General features: G+C 42.4%; 1 protein-coding gene across 1 annotated transcript in view; it reads left to right on the top strand.

The window, feature by feature from the left end:
* The window catches only part of LOC139409029 (cadherin-related 23), a 611,517-nt gene that overhangs the window by 288,833 nt on the left and 305,576 nt on the right, over window positions 1-17,108 (top strand). The window contains exon 9 of the mRNA XM_071153685.1: window positions 16,675-16,787. Within this exon, the coding sequence (XP_071009786.1) occupies window positions 16,675-16,787 (113 nt within the window). The remainder of the gene's footprint in view (window positions 1-16,674; window positions 16,788-17,108) is intronic.

Below are 17,108 nucleotides of genomic sequence, written 5' to 3'. Positions count from 1 at the left end.
CAAACAGATGTTGAGAATTTCAATAGCTCTTCTCTCAGCAGTGAATGCTGCCTTGCTGGTCTACAGCACATATCAAGTCAATGAGACTTGCTTACTATATGTAACAGTAACATAGCCTACTATATGGATATGTTACAGTATCGCAATCCTACCTATTAACTCCTATGTAAGTTCTATCCAAATAGTGATTTAACATGAGACCCAGCCAAGGCTGTAGTATTGGTAATCGACAACAAGATCACTGTTGTATTCCAACAATTTCACTACAAGTAATCACACACTAACTTTCCTATTTGCATGTGAAAATGGGAAATGTACGCACCAGCGCGTGTGTGATTGGTTTTACCATCCTTGTGGAGACCAGAAGTTCTCACAAGGATAGTAAAACAAGGAAATTGCGGACAAGGAAAAAGGCTATTTTAGACTTGGAATAAGGTTTAAGGTTAGGGTTACAATTAGGGTTAGGGTTACAATTAGGGTTAGGGGTTAGGTTTAAAGTTAGCAATTAGGTTTAAGAGGATTTCTGTTTGTGCTGGTATTAAACCTTGGTTTGCACCGGCCTATTGTAACTTCCTGCTCGGTCTGCAAATGTATATTGCAAGTCAGTCTGGTATGGAGAGGGTGGGGGAACATGGGGCGGTTGTTTGCCTGAGGCATCAATGGAGGTGGACAGCTCATAGGGGTCACCTGCGACAGTTCAAAGAGAGGAAGACGAGGGTTGATTAAGTGGTGAGTGTAAACAAGTAGAACAAATAACAGCAATAAAGAATGCAAGCTGGATCAATAAATGAATAGATAAATAATTGAATAAGTAAATAATATAGTAAATATTGAAAAATCACACCAGGGGATAAAGCGATTAAGGACTGAAAAATTAAGTGCTACTTTAAAGTACTTAATATAAGAAATGAAATAAATATCATTTTAAAAACTACAGACAAAACAAGACAGGGCAAATAAATACATAATTTCTTCTTGAACTTCTTTGTGTTGGTGGCCCCTCTGGCCCACCTAATTGGGCCCCCACCGAACCCTAAATTAAGATTTAGGGTATGGGGTTCGGTAAATAGGATTTTGAATGGGAATCAATTGTTTAGTCCCCACAAGAATAGTAAAACAAATGTGTGTGTGTGTGTGTGTGTGTGTGGCATGCTTCTTGAGAAACAATGCATTTCTTATTTTCCAGTCCACTACAGTTGGTAATGTGAGAGCTTCATAGTATCAATCCCTATCACTTTGCTCCACAGCCCACACACTCTGACACACATTGATATACACACACACACACACTTTCCATTCCACATGCAAATAGAAAGTAAGTGTGTAATTGGGAGTTGGAATACATCAGGTGTGTGTAAACATGATTTTAGCGGGATGTGTGTGTCTGTGTCTGTTTGTGCGCTTGTGAATTAGCAGCATTCTGTGCGTGTGTGTGTGTATGTGAGTCTGTGTGTCTGTGCGCTTGTGAACGAGCAGCATTCTGTGTGTATGTGTGAGTGCCTGTCTGTCCGCCTGCATACGTGCCTGTCTGCAATTGTGTGTGTGTGTGTCTGCCTGCCTGCCTGTGTCTGTGTGTGTGTGTGTGTGTGTGTGTGTGTGTGTGTGCATGTGCCTGCCTGCCTGCCTACATGTGACACTGCCTCTTTCCCCTCCAGAGGTCCAATCTCAATGTCATTGCGAATGGGAGAAGAGGAGCACTCTTTTTGTCACAACAGCAATTAGAATATAAATATATTTTTCTTAATGAGACCCAGGAGGCAATCTGTATAATTTCAATCTGTCTCTTTGGCCAACCTTTGCAGGCTGCGGAGCCACGGAGAAAGGCATCTGTGAAACCTGAGGCCGTCAAAGTCAAAACCCTCTCTACACGGTGCTGCACACCCAGCTAATCTGCCTTCCACCAAGAGAGATGGCCACTTGCTAACCCCAACCCCTACCCTGAAATATCGATATTGGTGCCCACCACTAATCTCTGTTTACTCCCCCACCCCCAGCACACACGCTCGTTCTCTGCTGTGACTTCATTTTGAGTAGGGTGACTGACTATCGACTCTAGCAGTCCCAGTCCCTCTCTCCCTCCTCTCCCGCTTCTCTCTCCACCTCTTGCCCTCAATCCAGCTTAATTACCCACAGGGAATACCTCCTCCTCCTCGCAGACTGCCTCTTCTCCCCAGCAAACCGGGAACATTCCTAGAATATTAGCTAAGATTTCCCTAATGTTGTAGTTTGGGTTTTACCTGATATTAGGATAACATTTAGGATAATAACATTTTCAAAAACATTTTTTAATTAAATATCTTTGAAATGTTCTCCTAACATTCACAAGAATGTGCAGAAATATCTGTAATAACCACCACAGAACATTCCCCAAAAGTTCTCATTAGGTTTCCAAAGTAATGTAATAATACAATGTACCAGTAATGTTTTCCCAGCAAACCAAAATTGCAAAACAGGTTGCGGCAAATGTTCTCATAACACAAATACTGTCCAGTCGTGCTGATGATTATACAATGTTTGTATAAAACATCTGCCTGATGTTGCAAGAATGTTCCATGAAAACATTTGTCTGTTCTTTAAATGTTTTTTTAGGTTTTGGGAATAGTCTGGTGGGAACATTGTGGGGACATCAGAAAATATATGTTCCCAAAACCCCCCAAAACTGTCCAGTTGTGCAGATTTTATACCCCAAAAATTGTATACCCCCAAGACATGCTAACCTCTCACCTTTACGACTGTAACTAAGACTGGAAAGTCAATACAATCAAACTAGCAAGGGCAATGATCACAAGTCAGTCGTAACGTTGCTAATGGACTAGCGCAAACACAAGACCTGCAGGCTGGCGATCATAAATGAGTCAACAGTCAACAGAGCCATCTCCTTTATGAACATCATGCAAAGGAGAAACATGTAGACCTATTACGACAACATTTGAGCAGTAGTCTAGACTAGCTACTCAGCTACAATACATTTTGAGTTTACCAGACAGCAATGCTGTATTCAACCATTGATCCACGCAGTGCAATTTTTTTTAATCTTTGAAGTTGAAATGTTGCAACAAACCTCTACTTATGTTTTTGTTATTTGGAGTTAAATACTTTTTTGATTAGGGTCGCAGCATTTTACGCACATCTGCAAGCACAGCAGCAAAGGATGGACAAATATGATTTATCTCTTCATTTGTTGTAATATGTCAAAATTAGATATACAGCATCAGTTGAAGTCAGAAGTTTACATACACCTTAGCCAAATACATTTAAACTCAGTTTTTCGCAATTCCTCATATTTAATCCTAGTAACAATTCCCTGTCTTAGGTCAGTTAGGATCACCACTTTATTTTAAGAATGTGAAATGCCAGAATACTAGTAGAGAGAATGATTTATTTTATCACATTCCTAGTGGGTCTGAAGTTTACATAAACTCAATTAGAATTTGGTAGCATTGACTTTAAATTGTTTAACTTGGGTCAAACATTTCAGGTAGCCTTCCACAAGCTTCCCACAACAAGTTGGGTGAATTTTGGCCCATTTCTCCTGACAGAGCTGGTGTAACTGAGTAAGGTTTGTAGGCCTCCTTGCTCACACATGCTTTTTCAGTTCTGCCAAAACATCTTCTATAGGATTGAGGTCAGGGCTTTGTGATGGCCACTCCAATACCTTGACTTTGTTGTCCTGAAGCCATTTTGCCCCAAGTATGCTTGGTGTCATTGTCCATTTGGAAGACCCATTTGCGACCAAGCTTTAACTTCCTAGACTGTTGTCTTGAGATGTTGCTTCAATATATCCACATAATTTTCCAGTCTCATGAAGCCATCTATTTTGTGAAGTGCACCAGTCCCTCCTGCAGCAAAGCACCCCCACAACATGATGCTGCCAACCCCATGCTTCACAGTTGGGATCGTGTTCTTTGGCTTGCAATCCTCCCCCTTTTGCCACCAAACATAACGATGGTCATTATGGCCAAACAGTTCTATTTTTGTTTCATCAGACCAGAGGACATTTCTCTAAATCTTTGTCCCCATGTGCATTTGCAAACCATAGTCTGGCTTTTTTATGGCAGTTTTGGAGCAGTGGCTCCTTGCTTGCTGAGCGGCCTTTAAGGCCGATACTTTTCTACCTGATTCCTCCAGCATCTTCATAAGGTCCTTTGAAGTTGTTCTGGGATTGATTTGCACTTTTCGCACATAAGTACGTTCTCTAGGAGACAGAACACGTCTCCTTCCTAAGCGGTATGACAGCTGTGTGGTCCCGTGGTGTTTATACTTGCGTACTATTGTTTGTACAGATGAACGTGGTACCTTCAGGCATTTGGAATTGCTCCCAAGGATGAACCAGACTACAATTATTTTTCTGAGGTCTTGGCTGATTTCTTTTGATTTTCCCATGATGTCAAGCAAAGATGCACTGAGTTTGAAGGTAGGCCTTGAAATACATCCACAGGTACACCTTCAATTGACTCAAATTTTGTCATTTAGCCTATCAGAAGCTTCTAAAGCCATTACATAATTTTCTGGAATTTCCCAAGCTGTTTAAAACTACTTATGGCTGGGGGCAGTATTGAGTATCTTGGATGAATAAGGTGCCCAGAGTAAACTGCCTGCTACTCAGGCCCAGTTGCTAATATATGCATATTATATTAAAACACTCTGATATTTCTAAAACAGTTTGAATGATGTCTGTGAGTATAGCAGAACTCATATGGCAGGTAAAAAACAGAGATAAAATCCAACCAGGAAGTGGAAAATCTGAGGTTTGTAGTTTTTCAAGTCATTGCCTATCAAATATGTAGTGTTTACGTGGTCAAATTGCACATCCTATGGCTTCCACTACATGTCAACAGTCTTTAGAAACTTGTTTGATTCCTCTACTGTGAATGAGGGGGAATGAGAGCTGATTGAGTCAGGGGTCTGCCAGAGTGCCACGAGCTGATCACGCGTGCTCATGTGAGAGTTTGCTCTGTTCCATTGCATTTCTATAGACAAAGGAATTCTCCGGATGAAACATTATTGAAGATTTATGATAAAAACATTCTAAAGATTAATTATATATTTAATTTGATATGTTTCTACGAACTGTAATATGACTTTTCGTCTGAACTTTCGCCTGGACTTGCCCGCGCCCGCGAGTTTGGATTGTGTACTAAATGCGCAAACTTAAAGGAGGTATTTGGACATAAATGATGGACACTATTGAACAAATCAAACATTTATTGTGGAACTGGGATTCCTGGGAGTGCATTCTGATGAAGATCATCAAAGGTAAGTGAATATTTATAATGCTATTTCTGACTTCTGTTGACTCCACAACATGGTGGATATCTGTATGGCTTGTTTTTTTGTCTAAGCGCTATACTCAGATTATTGCATGTTGTGCTTTTTCAGTAAAGCTTTTTTGAAATCTGATACAGCGGCTGCATTAAGGAGAGTTTGATCTAAAGTTCCATGCATAACACTTGTATTTTCATCAACATTTATGATGAGTATTTCTGTAAATTGATGTGGCTCTCTGCAAAATCACTGCACGTTTTGGAAGCAAAACATTACTGAACTTAACGCGCCAATGTAACCTGAGATTTTTGGATATAAATATGAACTTTCTCAAACAAAACATACATGTATTGTGTAACATGAAGTCCTATGAGTGTCATCTGATGAAGATCATCAAAGGTTAGTGATTCATTTTATCTCTATTTCTGCTTTTTGTGACTCCTCTATTTGGCTGGAAAAATGGCTGTGTTTTTCTGCGACTAGGTGCAGACCTCACATAATCGTTTGGTGTGCTTTCATCGTAAAGCCTTTTTGAAATCGGACACTGTGGTGGGATTAACAACAAGTTTATCTTTAAAATTGTGTAAAATACTTGTTTGTTAGAGCAATTTTCATTATGAGATTTCTGTTGTTTCGAATTTGGACTTTCACTGGCTGTTGTCATATCGATCCCGTTAGCGGGATCTAAGCCATAATAAGTTTTAAAGGCACAGTTAACTTAGTGTGTGTAAACTTCTGACCCACTGGAATTGTGATACAGTGAATTATAAGTGAAATAATCTGTCTGTAAACAATTGTTGGAAAAATTACTTGTGTCATGCACAAAGTAGATGTCCTAACCAACTTGACAAAACTATAGTTTGTTAAAATGCAGAGCGCCAGATTCAAATAAAATACTATAAAATTAAAACTTTCATTAAATCACACATGTAAGATACCAATTTAAAGCTACACTCGTTGGTGAATCCAGCCAACATGTCAGATTTCAAAAAGGCTTTTCGGCGAAAGCATAAGAAGCTATTATCTGATGATAGCACAACAGTAAACAAAGAGAGAAATAATAGTTCAAGCCTGCAGGAGCTACACAAAACATAGAAATAAAATATAAATCATGCCTTACCTTTGACGAGCTTATTTTGTTGGCACTCCAAAATGTCCCATAAACATCACAAATGGTTCTTTTGTTCGATTAATTCCGTCCATATATATCCAAAATGTCCATTTATTTGGCGCGTTTGATCCAGAAAAATACAGCTTCCAATTTTCGTAACGTCACTACAAAATATTTCAAAAGTTACCTGTAAACTTTGCCAAAACATTTCAAACTACTTTTGTAATACAACTTTAGGTATTTGTAAATGTTAATAATCAATCAAATTGAAGACGGGTCTATCTGTTTTCAATACAGGACAACAACAAACTGACGCTACTTTTCTAGTCTTGCACAACTCTCAACAGTGTTACACTGTTTCAAGATGGCCGTACTACTTCATTTCACAAAGGAATAACCTCAACCATTTTCCAACGACTGGTGACATCCAGTGGGAGCGGTAGGAACTGAAAACACTGCCTGAGAAATCCAGTTCCCCAATGGAAACACATTGAATAGACAGTGACCTCAATTTTTTTTCTTTTTCTGGTTAGTCCTCAGGGTTTTGCCTGCTACATAAGTGCTGTTATACTCACAGACATGATTCAAACTGTTTTAGAAACTCAGAGTGTTTTCTTTCCAAATCTACTAATAATATCCATATCTTATATTCTTGGCATAAGTAGCAGGAAGTTGAAATTGGGAACGCTATTTATCCAAAAGTGAAAATGCTTCCCCCTATCCCAAAGAGGTTTTAACATGACATTTGTGGAGTGGTTGAAATAAGAGTATTAACCTCTTCGATATAGGGGGCGCTCTTTTAATTTTGGGATGAAAAACGTTCCCATTTTAAACAAGATATTTTGTCACGAAAAGATGCTTGACTATGCATATAATTGACAGCTTTGGAAAGAAAACACTCTGACGTTTCCAAAACTGCAAAGATATTGTCTGTGAGTGCCACAGAACTGATGTTACAGAAACCCAGATAAAAATCCAATCAGGAAGTGCCGCATTTTTTTAAACCGCCTCATGCCAATGATTTCTTATATGGCTGTGAAGGAGCTAGGAGTCAGCTTACGTTTTCCACGTTTTCCCCAAGTTGTCTACAGCATTGTGACGTATTTGTAGGCATATCATTGGAAGATTGACCATAAGAGACTACATCTACCAGGTGGTCGCTTGGTGTCCTCCGTTGCAATTATTGCGTAATCTCCAGCTGCAGTATTTTTCAGTTTGCTTCTGATGAGAAGCCAACTGCCACCACTGATAGATTATCGAATAGATATGTGAAAAACACCTTGAGGATTGATTCATGTTTCTGTCGATATTATGGAGCTAATTTGGAAAAAAGTTCGGCGTTGTAAGTGACTGCATTTTCCGGTCTTTTTCTTAGCTAAACGTGATGAACAAAACGGAGCTATTTCGTCTACACAAATAATCTTTTTGGAAAAAATGAACATTTGCTATATAACTAAGAGTCTCGTCATTGAAAACATCCGAAGTTCTTCAAAGGTAAATTATTTTATTTGAAACATTTTCTTGTTTTTGTGAAAATGTTGCCTGCTGAATGCTAGGCTTAATGCTATGCTAGGCTATCAATACTCTTACACAAATGCTTATGTAGCTTTGGTTGAAAAGCATATTTTGAAAATCTGAGATGACAGTGTTGTTAACAAAAGGCTAAGCTTGTGTTTGAATATATTTATTTCATTTAATTTGCGACTTTCATGAATAGGAAACGTTGCGTTATGGTAATGAGCTTGAGGCTATGATTACGCTCCCGGATACGGGATTGCTCGTCGCTAGAGGTTAATGACTCCAACCTAAGTGTATGTAAACTTCCGACTTCAAACTTATGTACATAATTGGACATTATAAAAAGCCTAATAAAACTCATAAAACAATGGCCAGTTTGGGTCGTGGTTGCAAGTTTTTTTGTAAAAACAATAAGGCTATGTCTGGCCCGAGAATTTGTTGTGTTTATTTAACTTGGCCCATGCGCTGATTGAATTTGACATCTCTGGTCTAGCTTATCTATTTGTGTAGCTAGCTATGTATTTAGAAAGCTAAAAACACCAAGCATAACATTAGCTAGCTAGCTAGCTGCTGGGAAGATGTCATGTCATTGGAGGAGTTGGGGAGTGACTGACATTTTCCCCTCATATCTTTTTTCAGTGGTTACAGCTAGAGATGCATGTGTCATTTGGTTAGCTAGCAAGAAATGTGAATCTGAACTTGAATGACTGTTATCCACAGTTAGCATATCCTTAACAATTAAGCACATTCATCCGCTTTACGAATGGTGTAGCCTACCTGGCGTATTAAAAGAGCAACTGCATGTAATATCCATTCGCTATTCGAGTGCAGGTGGTGGATTGTTTTGGGGCGGGGGACACTGGGCCTCACAAACCTGCTTCCAAAGGGGCAGATTTCGGAAAGCCAGGGTCCGGTGGCGGTCCGCTTGTCGTTGATACCTGGAAGTGGTCTTGAGAAGGGCCGACCGGACTCTCTTCCAGATACAGCGACAGCGGCGGACAAACATCTGGCCTGAAGGTATGCTGACCTCTTCCTCCTACTCGGGGAAGAGCGGGAGCTGATTACCAAAGAGCGGGAGACCCGTGGCAGAGCAAGGAAGGGTGTTGCGGGTGTATTCGACCCACACCAGTTGCTGGCTCCAGGTGGTGGGGTTGATGGAGACCAGGCAGCAAAGAGTCGTCTCCAGGTCTTGGTTGGCTCACTCTGACTGGCCATTGGACTTGGGAGTTGAACCCGGAGGACAGGCGGGCCGACGACCCAATGAGTGTGCAGAACACCGAAAAGAACTGGGTTGAGAACTAAGGGCCCTGGTCAGAGACCATGTCCACTGGAAGTCTGTGGATCCGGAGTACGTGCTGCACCATGAGCTGGGCCATCACTTTGGCAGAGAGTAGCTTGGGGAGAGGAATGAAGTGGGCAGCTTTGGAAAAGCGGTCCACTACTGCCAGGATGGTGGTGTTGCCATCAGACGGGGGGAGACCCGTGACGAAGTCTAGGGATATGTGAGACCAGGGATGGTGAGGGACAGGCAGAGGTTGAAGAGACCAGGCGGAGCTTGCCAAGGAGTCTTATTCTGCGCACTGATCATGCATGCGGCAACTAACGCGGAGACATCAGGAAACATGGTAGTTCACCAAAAGCGCTGTTGCACAAAGGCCAAGGTCCGACAGGAGTCTAGGTAGCAGGCAAGCTTGGAGGAGTGGGCCGGCTCCAGGACAGTGGAGTGGACCGCATCAGGAACAAACATCCGGTTATCTGGGCTCCCCTGAGGCTCGGCTGGGAATGCTGTACCTCACGAACCTGCTTCCCTATTCCCCAGCTGAGTTCCGTTGCCAGTCCGGGAAGGATATAGCGGTGTGACAGCGCATCCGGCTTGACATTCTTGGATCCCGGTTGGTATGAGAGGGAGAAGTTGAACCAGGTGAAAAGCAAGGCCCACCTAGCTTGCCTGGAATTGAGAAGCTTGGCGGTGTGTAGATATCCAGGTTCTTGTAGTCGGCCGACAGAACGAACGAATGTTCTGCCCCCTCCAGCCATTGCCTCCACTCCTCCAACGCCATCTTCACCGCGGGAAGCTCACAATTCCCTACTGTGTAGTTCCTCTCCGTGGAGTTGAGGTGATGGGAGAAGAAGTGCAGGGATGTATCTTGAGGGCCAGGGCAGACCGCTGGGACAGGACAGCCCCCACTCCAACATCCGAAGCATCGGCCTCCACTACAAACTGGCGGGACAGGTCAGGATGAACCAAGATGTCAGCTGTGGTGAAACGGGTGTTTGAGATCCCGGAATGCTCGGTCAGCAGCTGGGGACCATGTGAACGTAACATTGGAAGAGGTGAGTGCAGACAGGGGGGAAGCCAGGGCGCTGTAACCCCGGATAAAGCGGTTATAAAAGTTGGCGAATCCCAGGAAACGTAGGCTGGGGCCAATTCATCACCACTCTCACCTTCCCAGGATCCATCTATACACTCCATGCAGTGATGATGTAACCCAGGAAGTGGATGGTGGAGTAATGGAATTCACACTTCTCTGCTTTCACAAAAAGCTGGTTCACCAGGAGGCGTTTGAGAATCTGTGGGAAATGTTCTTGGGCAGAGCAGGAGAAGACAAGGATGTCGTCAAGGTAGACGAAGATGAACTTGTTCAACATGTCGCAGGGAACATCATTAAACAAAGCCTGGAACACAGCTGCAGAATGGTCAGGCCAAATGGCATGACCAGATACTCATTGTGACCCCTATCCGTGTTGAAGACAGTCTCAACTCATCCCCTTCCCGTATCCGCACCAGGTGGTAGGCGTTCCGTAACTCAGGCTTGGAGAACACGATAGCCCCCTGGAGCAGCTCAAAGGCCGATGAGATGAGTGGTAGTGGGTAGCGGTCCTTCACCGTGATGTTGTTGAGGCTCCGGTAGTCGATGCACAGGGTTTTGTCCTTCTTCTTCTCCACAAAAAATAACTCTGTGCCGGTGGGGTCTCAATAGCCTTGGTTTCTGGACCCGATAGAGAATACAGTCCTCCCCGGGGTGGAATGGTGCCTTGGAGAAGGTCAATCCCGCAGTCATAGGGTCGGTGCGGTGGAAACGAAGTGGCCATGCAGAAAGAGCCACATAGAGAGAACAAAGGATTTCACATGGCGAACCCCTAAATCCCCAAAATGAGGATTTGATACAAAATGTCCACTTGAGAGAAGGTGGGGATGGTCCGTGGACACTTAAGGGATGGTTATGACGAGTGTGTTTCATTTGGTGACCTCAGAGAGGACAGAAAACACACATAACTATATCTCTGAATATGTACATTTCTCAATTATGGGGTTTGCATCTAATTCTTGTATAAAATGAATGAGTAAAGATGAAACTATTTGTGAAATGATGTAAGGTGATGTTAAAGCTTCAATGTGAAAACATCCGGTGAAATTGGAGTGTGCGCAATTCATATAAATAATCGTAATATTAAACATTTATGAAAATACAAGTATCTTATATCAGTTAAAAGCTTAAATTATTGTTAATCTAACTGCATTGTCCAATTTACAATAGGCTTTACAGCGAAAGCATACCATGCGATAGTTTGAGGACGGTGCCTCACATCAACATATTTTTCAACCAGCACAGGCTTCATAAATTCGCAAATAGCGATTAAATAATCACTTCCTTTTTGAATATCTTCCTCTGTTTGCAATGCCAAGGGTCCCAGCTACAACATGCATGATCGTTTTGTTAGATAAAATCCTTCTTTATATCCCACAAAGTCTGTGTAGTTGGCGCCATCGATTTCAGTAATCCACTCGTTCAACACGCAGACAAAGGAAGCCAAAAAGCTATCGCTAAACTTTGTTCAAACTAGTCAAACTATGTTTCTATGTAATCCTCAGGCACCCTAAAATGAAAATAAACTATAATATTTCATTTGGAAAGAAATATGTTCAATAGGAAAGTAAAATTTGCAAGTGAGCGTTCTCTTTGTCTCTCGGCCACAAACTGATTTCCAAATGTGACTCCCGGTACCAAAACTCAAAATTCTTCCTCATTTTGGAAGAAACAAGCCTGAAACCTTGAACAAAGACTGTTGACATCTAGTGGAAGCCATCGGAATTGCAATCTGGGAGCTGGAATTGCATAGGACTCATAGCTTTCCATTGAAAGAGCATGGGATCTCAAAAAAATAAAATCCAGTTGGTTTTTCTTTGGATTTTTGGCTACCATATAAATTGTGTTATAGTCGCATACATTATATTAACATTTCTACAGACTGTTTTCTATCCAATGATACTAACTATATGCATATCCTGGCTTCTGGGCTTGGGTAACAGACAGTTTACTTTGGGCACGTCAGTCAGGTGGAAATTCTGAAAGAAGGACCCTAGCCCTAACTAAGTCATTGGCCAGCCCCCGTGAACACAGACATGATCTGGCGTCATGGAACAGCACTTTTCTACTGTTACGAATACAACCCCCTCCTGAGGAAATCCTCTACAGACCGAGCATACACCGAGGCGGCACCTCGATGGACACCGAGGCGGCACATGTTGAGTTTAGACCACAAAAACCTCAGTATAAGTAATGGTTGTTGAATTCCTAACCATACCACGTGGAGCATTGGCTACGCGGCTGGAAATGGTTAAACTCTGAGACTATCGATCCTTACCGAATAAGAACAAATCATAGATAATAATTACTAGTCTGCAGCGAAAAATTATGTCAACCTGGGACGCGATGACCCGTAAACTGCCAAAATATCTATTTCTATGAGAACATTTCAGAATGGTACTCTGAAGTATCCATTCTAATCACCTAAGCAGAGAGAGAGAGAGATGCTCTGATGAACGGACTCTCCGCAGACTGACGATTCCAACAGAGATCACGACGACACACTAGGTGTACATATAAATTGATTGCAATTATTACCAAAAGAATGAGCGATCATCTGCAAAGGATTAGCATTTCAATTAATATAATTAACAACTGTGTAGTGACTCCTTTTGTCGTCTTTCCCGCCCTTTTCAGTCCACACCCACTTCCCTTTGTCCACCAAGCTGTCATATCGGCTTAGCCCACTAGGGAACCTCCCCCATCATTTCCTTGTAGCCATATCTACTGTTTGTGTGTTTATGTGATTATTTAGTTAGTTAGTAAATAAATTATTAAGACAATTGATGTATGGATGATTCATAGTAAAGGCTGGGTTTGTGCAGATAACCAACAATTTATGACATTTGGAATGAGACTAACTTGAGTTAAAGAACAACTAATTAATAAGAAAACAAATTGATCAGGAATTAAAATATCTGAAGAGTTATATTAGGAAAATTATAACTTTGTAACCTGAAGATTTTCCTTGGAGCCCTGAATTCCTAGTTAATTACATTTACATGATTAGTTTAATCACCTAATAATAATTACAGAGAATTGATTTGATAAAATAACAGTCTTCACTTTAATGATGCCAAAAACATGACAGCGGGAATGGCGGAGAAGTCCGAGGCAAATTCCGAGCCCCCAGGCAATGAGCGTGTGCAGAACGGGCTCCAGCCTATGATGGCATCAGCAGACCAGTCAACAAGTGGATTGTGACACTGTAGACAAGAGAATCCCAATACCATGGGAACCTGAAGAGACTTAATGAGCAGGAATTGGATCGTCTCGCTGTTGTTCTCTGACAGACGTAGGTTGATGGGGGTGGTATTGTGGGTGACCCGGCCTATAGAGCGCCCGTCCAGCACTCTAACGTCCATGGGAATGGAGAGGAGCTGAGTGGCAATGCCCAGCTCAGACGCCAGGGTAGCGTCCATGAAGCTCTCATCGGCCCCAGAGACGATGATTACCCAGAGAGATTCCGATTGGTTCCCAGAGAATAATAGCATGAAAATGGGTGCGAGTAAGGGGATAGGAAAAGTTCTCCATATGGCTGATCAGAGTACTCGCTCCTACCAGTGAGCCTGGTATTTTTTGGACAGGTAGAGACGAAATACAGGCAACTCTTAGTGTGAAGCCTGTATAGCTGTTTGGTTGGAGACAGCCTAGCTCTGCCTAGTTGCATTTGCAACTAGGTGAATCGGCAGACTTCGGGGAAACTCGTGTAGCCTTGGGTTTTCTCAGCAACGGAGCTGTCAAGGACTTCCGGGATGCCTCAGAGGCAAGTTGGGATCCTTGGGCGGCCGAGTGAAATCGAATCTCATCTCCTTCCTTCGTTCCTGTAGTCGCCCATCAATCCGAATGGTCAAGGCAATTAGCGAGTCGAGATCCGTCAGAAGTTCCCGGGTTGTAAGCTCATTCTTTACTTCCCCTAAAACTCAGGAACATGTCGAACAGCGTTTCCCGGTTCCAGTCACTGTCAGCTGCCAATGTGCGGAAATCCACTACATAGTCTGCCACACTGCGGGAGTCTCGCCGAAGCTGGAGTAACTTCTGGGCAGACTCTCTCCAGGACAATGGAGCATCGATAACTTTACCTCCACCACAAACTCCTCCAGACTGAAACATACTGTTGTTCCCATACTCCCAGACATTATCATGATGCGGTACACTATCTCAGAGCGGTCCGAGGGGAAGGAGGAGGGCTGCAGATTGATGATGAGGGAACTCTGAGCGAGAAACACTAAATGGTGCCCAAATCTCCATTTAAGCGTTCAGGGGGGAGGTAAGCAGGGTTCCCAGGAAACCAGGGTTTCTGGCGAGGCAGCCTTGCTAACATCCAGGTTACTGAGGGGCTGTGAGGTTACCGTCGTGGGAGGCTGCCTAACAGACAACCCATGGAATTGGTCCAGCAATGTGTTCAACGCTCTGTCATGGCATTCGGCCATGGTCTGGAACCCTTCCACGAGACCATGAAGCAACTCCTCGTGCCTTTCATTGGTGGCTCCTTGTGAGGAGATGGCGTTGCGGAGCTTGTCCGAATCTACTGGGTCAGTCATGGTCAGTTCGTATGATCCCGTTTTAGGGAAGACCCAGATGCAGACAATGTTGAAGTAACAAAAGTTTTTTACTAGAACAACAGGTCAAGGACAGGCAGAAGTCGGGAATCCAGATCGGAGTCCAAAAAATACAGAAACGGCAGGCTGTCTCAGGGTCAGGGCAGGCAGATGTCAATAATCCAGTGTGATGTGACAAGGTACAGAACGGCAGGCAGGCTCAGGGTTAGGGCAGGCAGAATGGTCAAAAACTAGTAAAAACTAGAGACAGACAGGAAGGAGAAAAATGCTGGTAGGCTTGATTAACAAAATGAACTGGCAACAGACAAACAGAGAACACAGGTATAAATATACACTGGGGATAATGGGGAAGGTGGGCGACACATGGAGGGGGGTGGAGACAAGCACAAAGAAAGGTGAAATAGATTAGGGTGTGACACAAGTGCTTGTCAAATTGTGAATGAGAGACTGATGAAATGTGTGCAGCCTGCGCTAGAAACAGAGCATGCAACTTTTTCAAATCATTTTTTTTTTGCATTGTGCCTCCTTAGAATGTATTATAAATGTAAACATATAGCCTAACGTTTGTATCACAACTAAAGTTGCATAAATAACTCTAAATTAAGCATATAGGATGACCTGTTTCTTTGGTAAACACATAAGCGTACTCCCTCAAATAGTTTGGGGAAAAATATCCTTTCTATTTTACTCAGCTATGTTCAATATAATTGTTCTTATTATTCAATAATGTCATTGGAACTATAAGCAAATCTTGCCTGCTAAATGAACTAATGTAGCCCATAGCCAGATCAGGGCCCTAACGTAAGGAAGACTCAAAATATGCTATTCTTATTTTCTGATGTAGGCTACATTTTTATTCATAATCATAAGGTTTCTTTAGACTTGTCTACAATAAATCATGGATTTATTGTGACGGTGTAGGCCTAAGGTACTCAGCTCTTTCCGAAGTCTGGAGCCTGCTGGTTTTATGTTCTACCTGATCATTAATTGCACACACCTGGTGTCACAGGTCTAGATCCGTCCCTTACTAGAGGGGAACAATGAAAAAATTCTGCAGATCTTGTAACGGTTCTCTTGTTGTGAAGTAGAGGCGGACCAAAAAGCAGCGTGGTTGTTATTCATTGTACTTTAATAACGAAACTGTACATGAATAAACTAACAAAATAACAAACGTGCGAAAACCTAAAACAGCCCTATCTGGTGCAAAACACAGAGACAGGAACAATCACCCACAAACACACAGTGAAACCCAGGCTACCTAAGTATGATTCTCAATCAGAGACAACTAATGACACCTGCCTGAGCCTCTGATACTAGGCCGAAACATAGAAATACCCCAAAACATAGAAAAACAAACATAGACTGCCCACCCAACTCACGCCCTGACCATACTAAATAAATACAAAAAAAAGGAAAGAAAGGTCAGAATGTGACAGATCTAGCTTCGAGGTCTAGAATTGAGTTTGAAATGTGTCAGCTATATTAAATGGATTTTTAAACTTTTTAAAATGTAGATGTTCCAAAGGTCCGCATCAGGGGCTTGTAGGCTATGCGTAGAAGACGGAGATGCTGAATGTGTTGATGTTAATTAATAGTCAATTACCATGAGACCAGCAGTTATTTCAATGACAATCACTGGCTGACAAAATCTCATGACCGCTACAGACCTTACTCGGAGAGATGAGGATCACTGAATCTCTCTCCCTTTCCTCTCTCTCTCATCTCTTCCCTCATGTCTCTCTACTCTCTCTCTCTCTCTCTCTATTTCTCTCCTCCCCTCTCTCAACCTCTAATACCCCCCCTCTCTTCCATCCTTTCCTTCTCTCCCCCTATTCTCTCATCCCTCCAGGCAATACCAACAGTATCTTTGCTCTGGACTACATCAGTGGCTCTCTGACGGTAAATGGACAGCTGGACAGAGAGAATCCCCTCTACTCACCCGGATTCACTTTCACCGTCAAGGTCTGTCTGTTTGTGTTTAGGCCTGGGACTGATGAGAGAGAGACCTAAACTGAACATATACATACATACATACACCACCACTCTACATTTTCTTTAGATGTAAACCTTCCCAGTCACATACAGTACGCAAATTTTGAATTACGATATCATGTATGCTGGTACAGTATAGAATACATCATCAGTACTTAATTCAAGGCATTGGGATGTGAAATATAATCTTCCAGGTGTGCATTTCCATACTCCGCCCTAAGGCTTATTATGACAGGGTCCTGCTAAGATCCTCATATTTAGAGAACGGTTAGACTTCCTTGGGAGCAACCT

Source organism: Oncorhynchus clarkii, chromosome 1, assembly GCF_045791955.1.
Source record: "Oncorhynchus clarkii lewisi isolate Uvic-CL-2024 chromosome 1, UVic_Ocla_1.0, whole genome shotgun sequence".
In the NCBI taxonomy this organism is placed as follows: Eukaryota; Metazoa; Chordata; class Actinopteri; order Salmoniformes; family Salmonidae; genus Oncorhynchus; species Oncorhynchus clarkii.
Note: the sequence above shows the minus strand (reverse complement) of the source record. Positions and strands in the feature narration are given on the sequence as shown.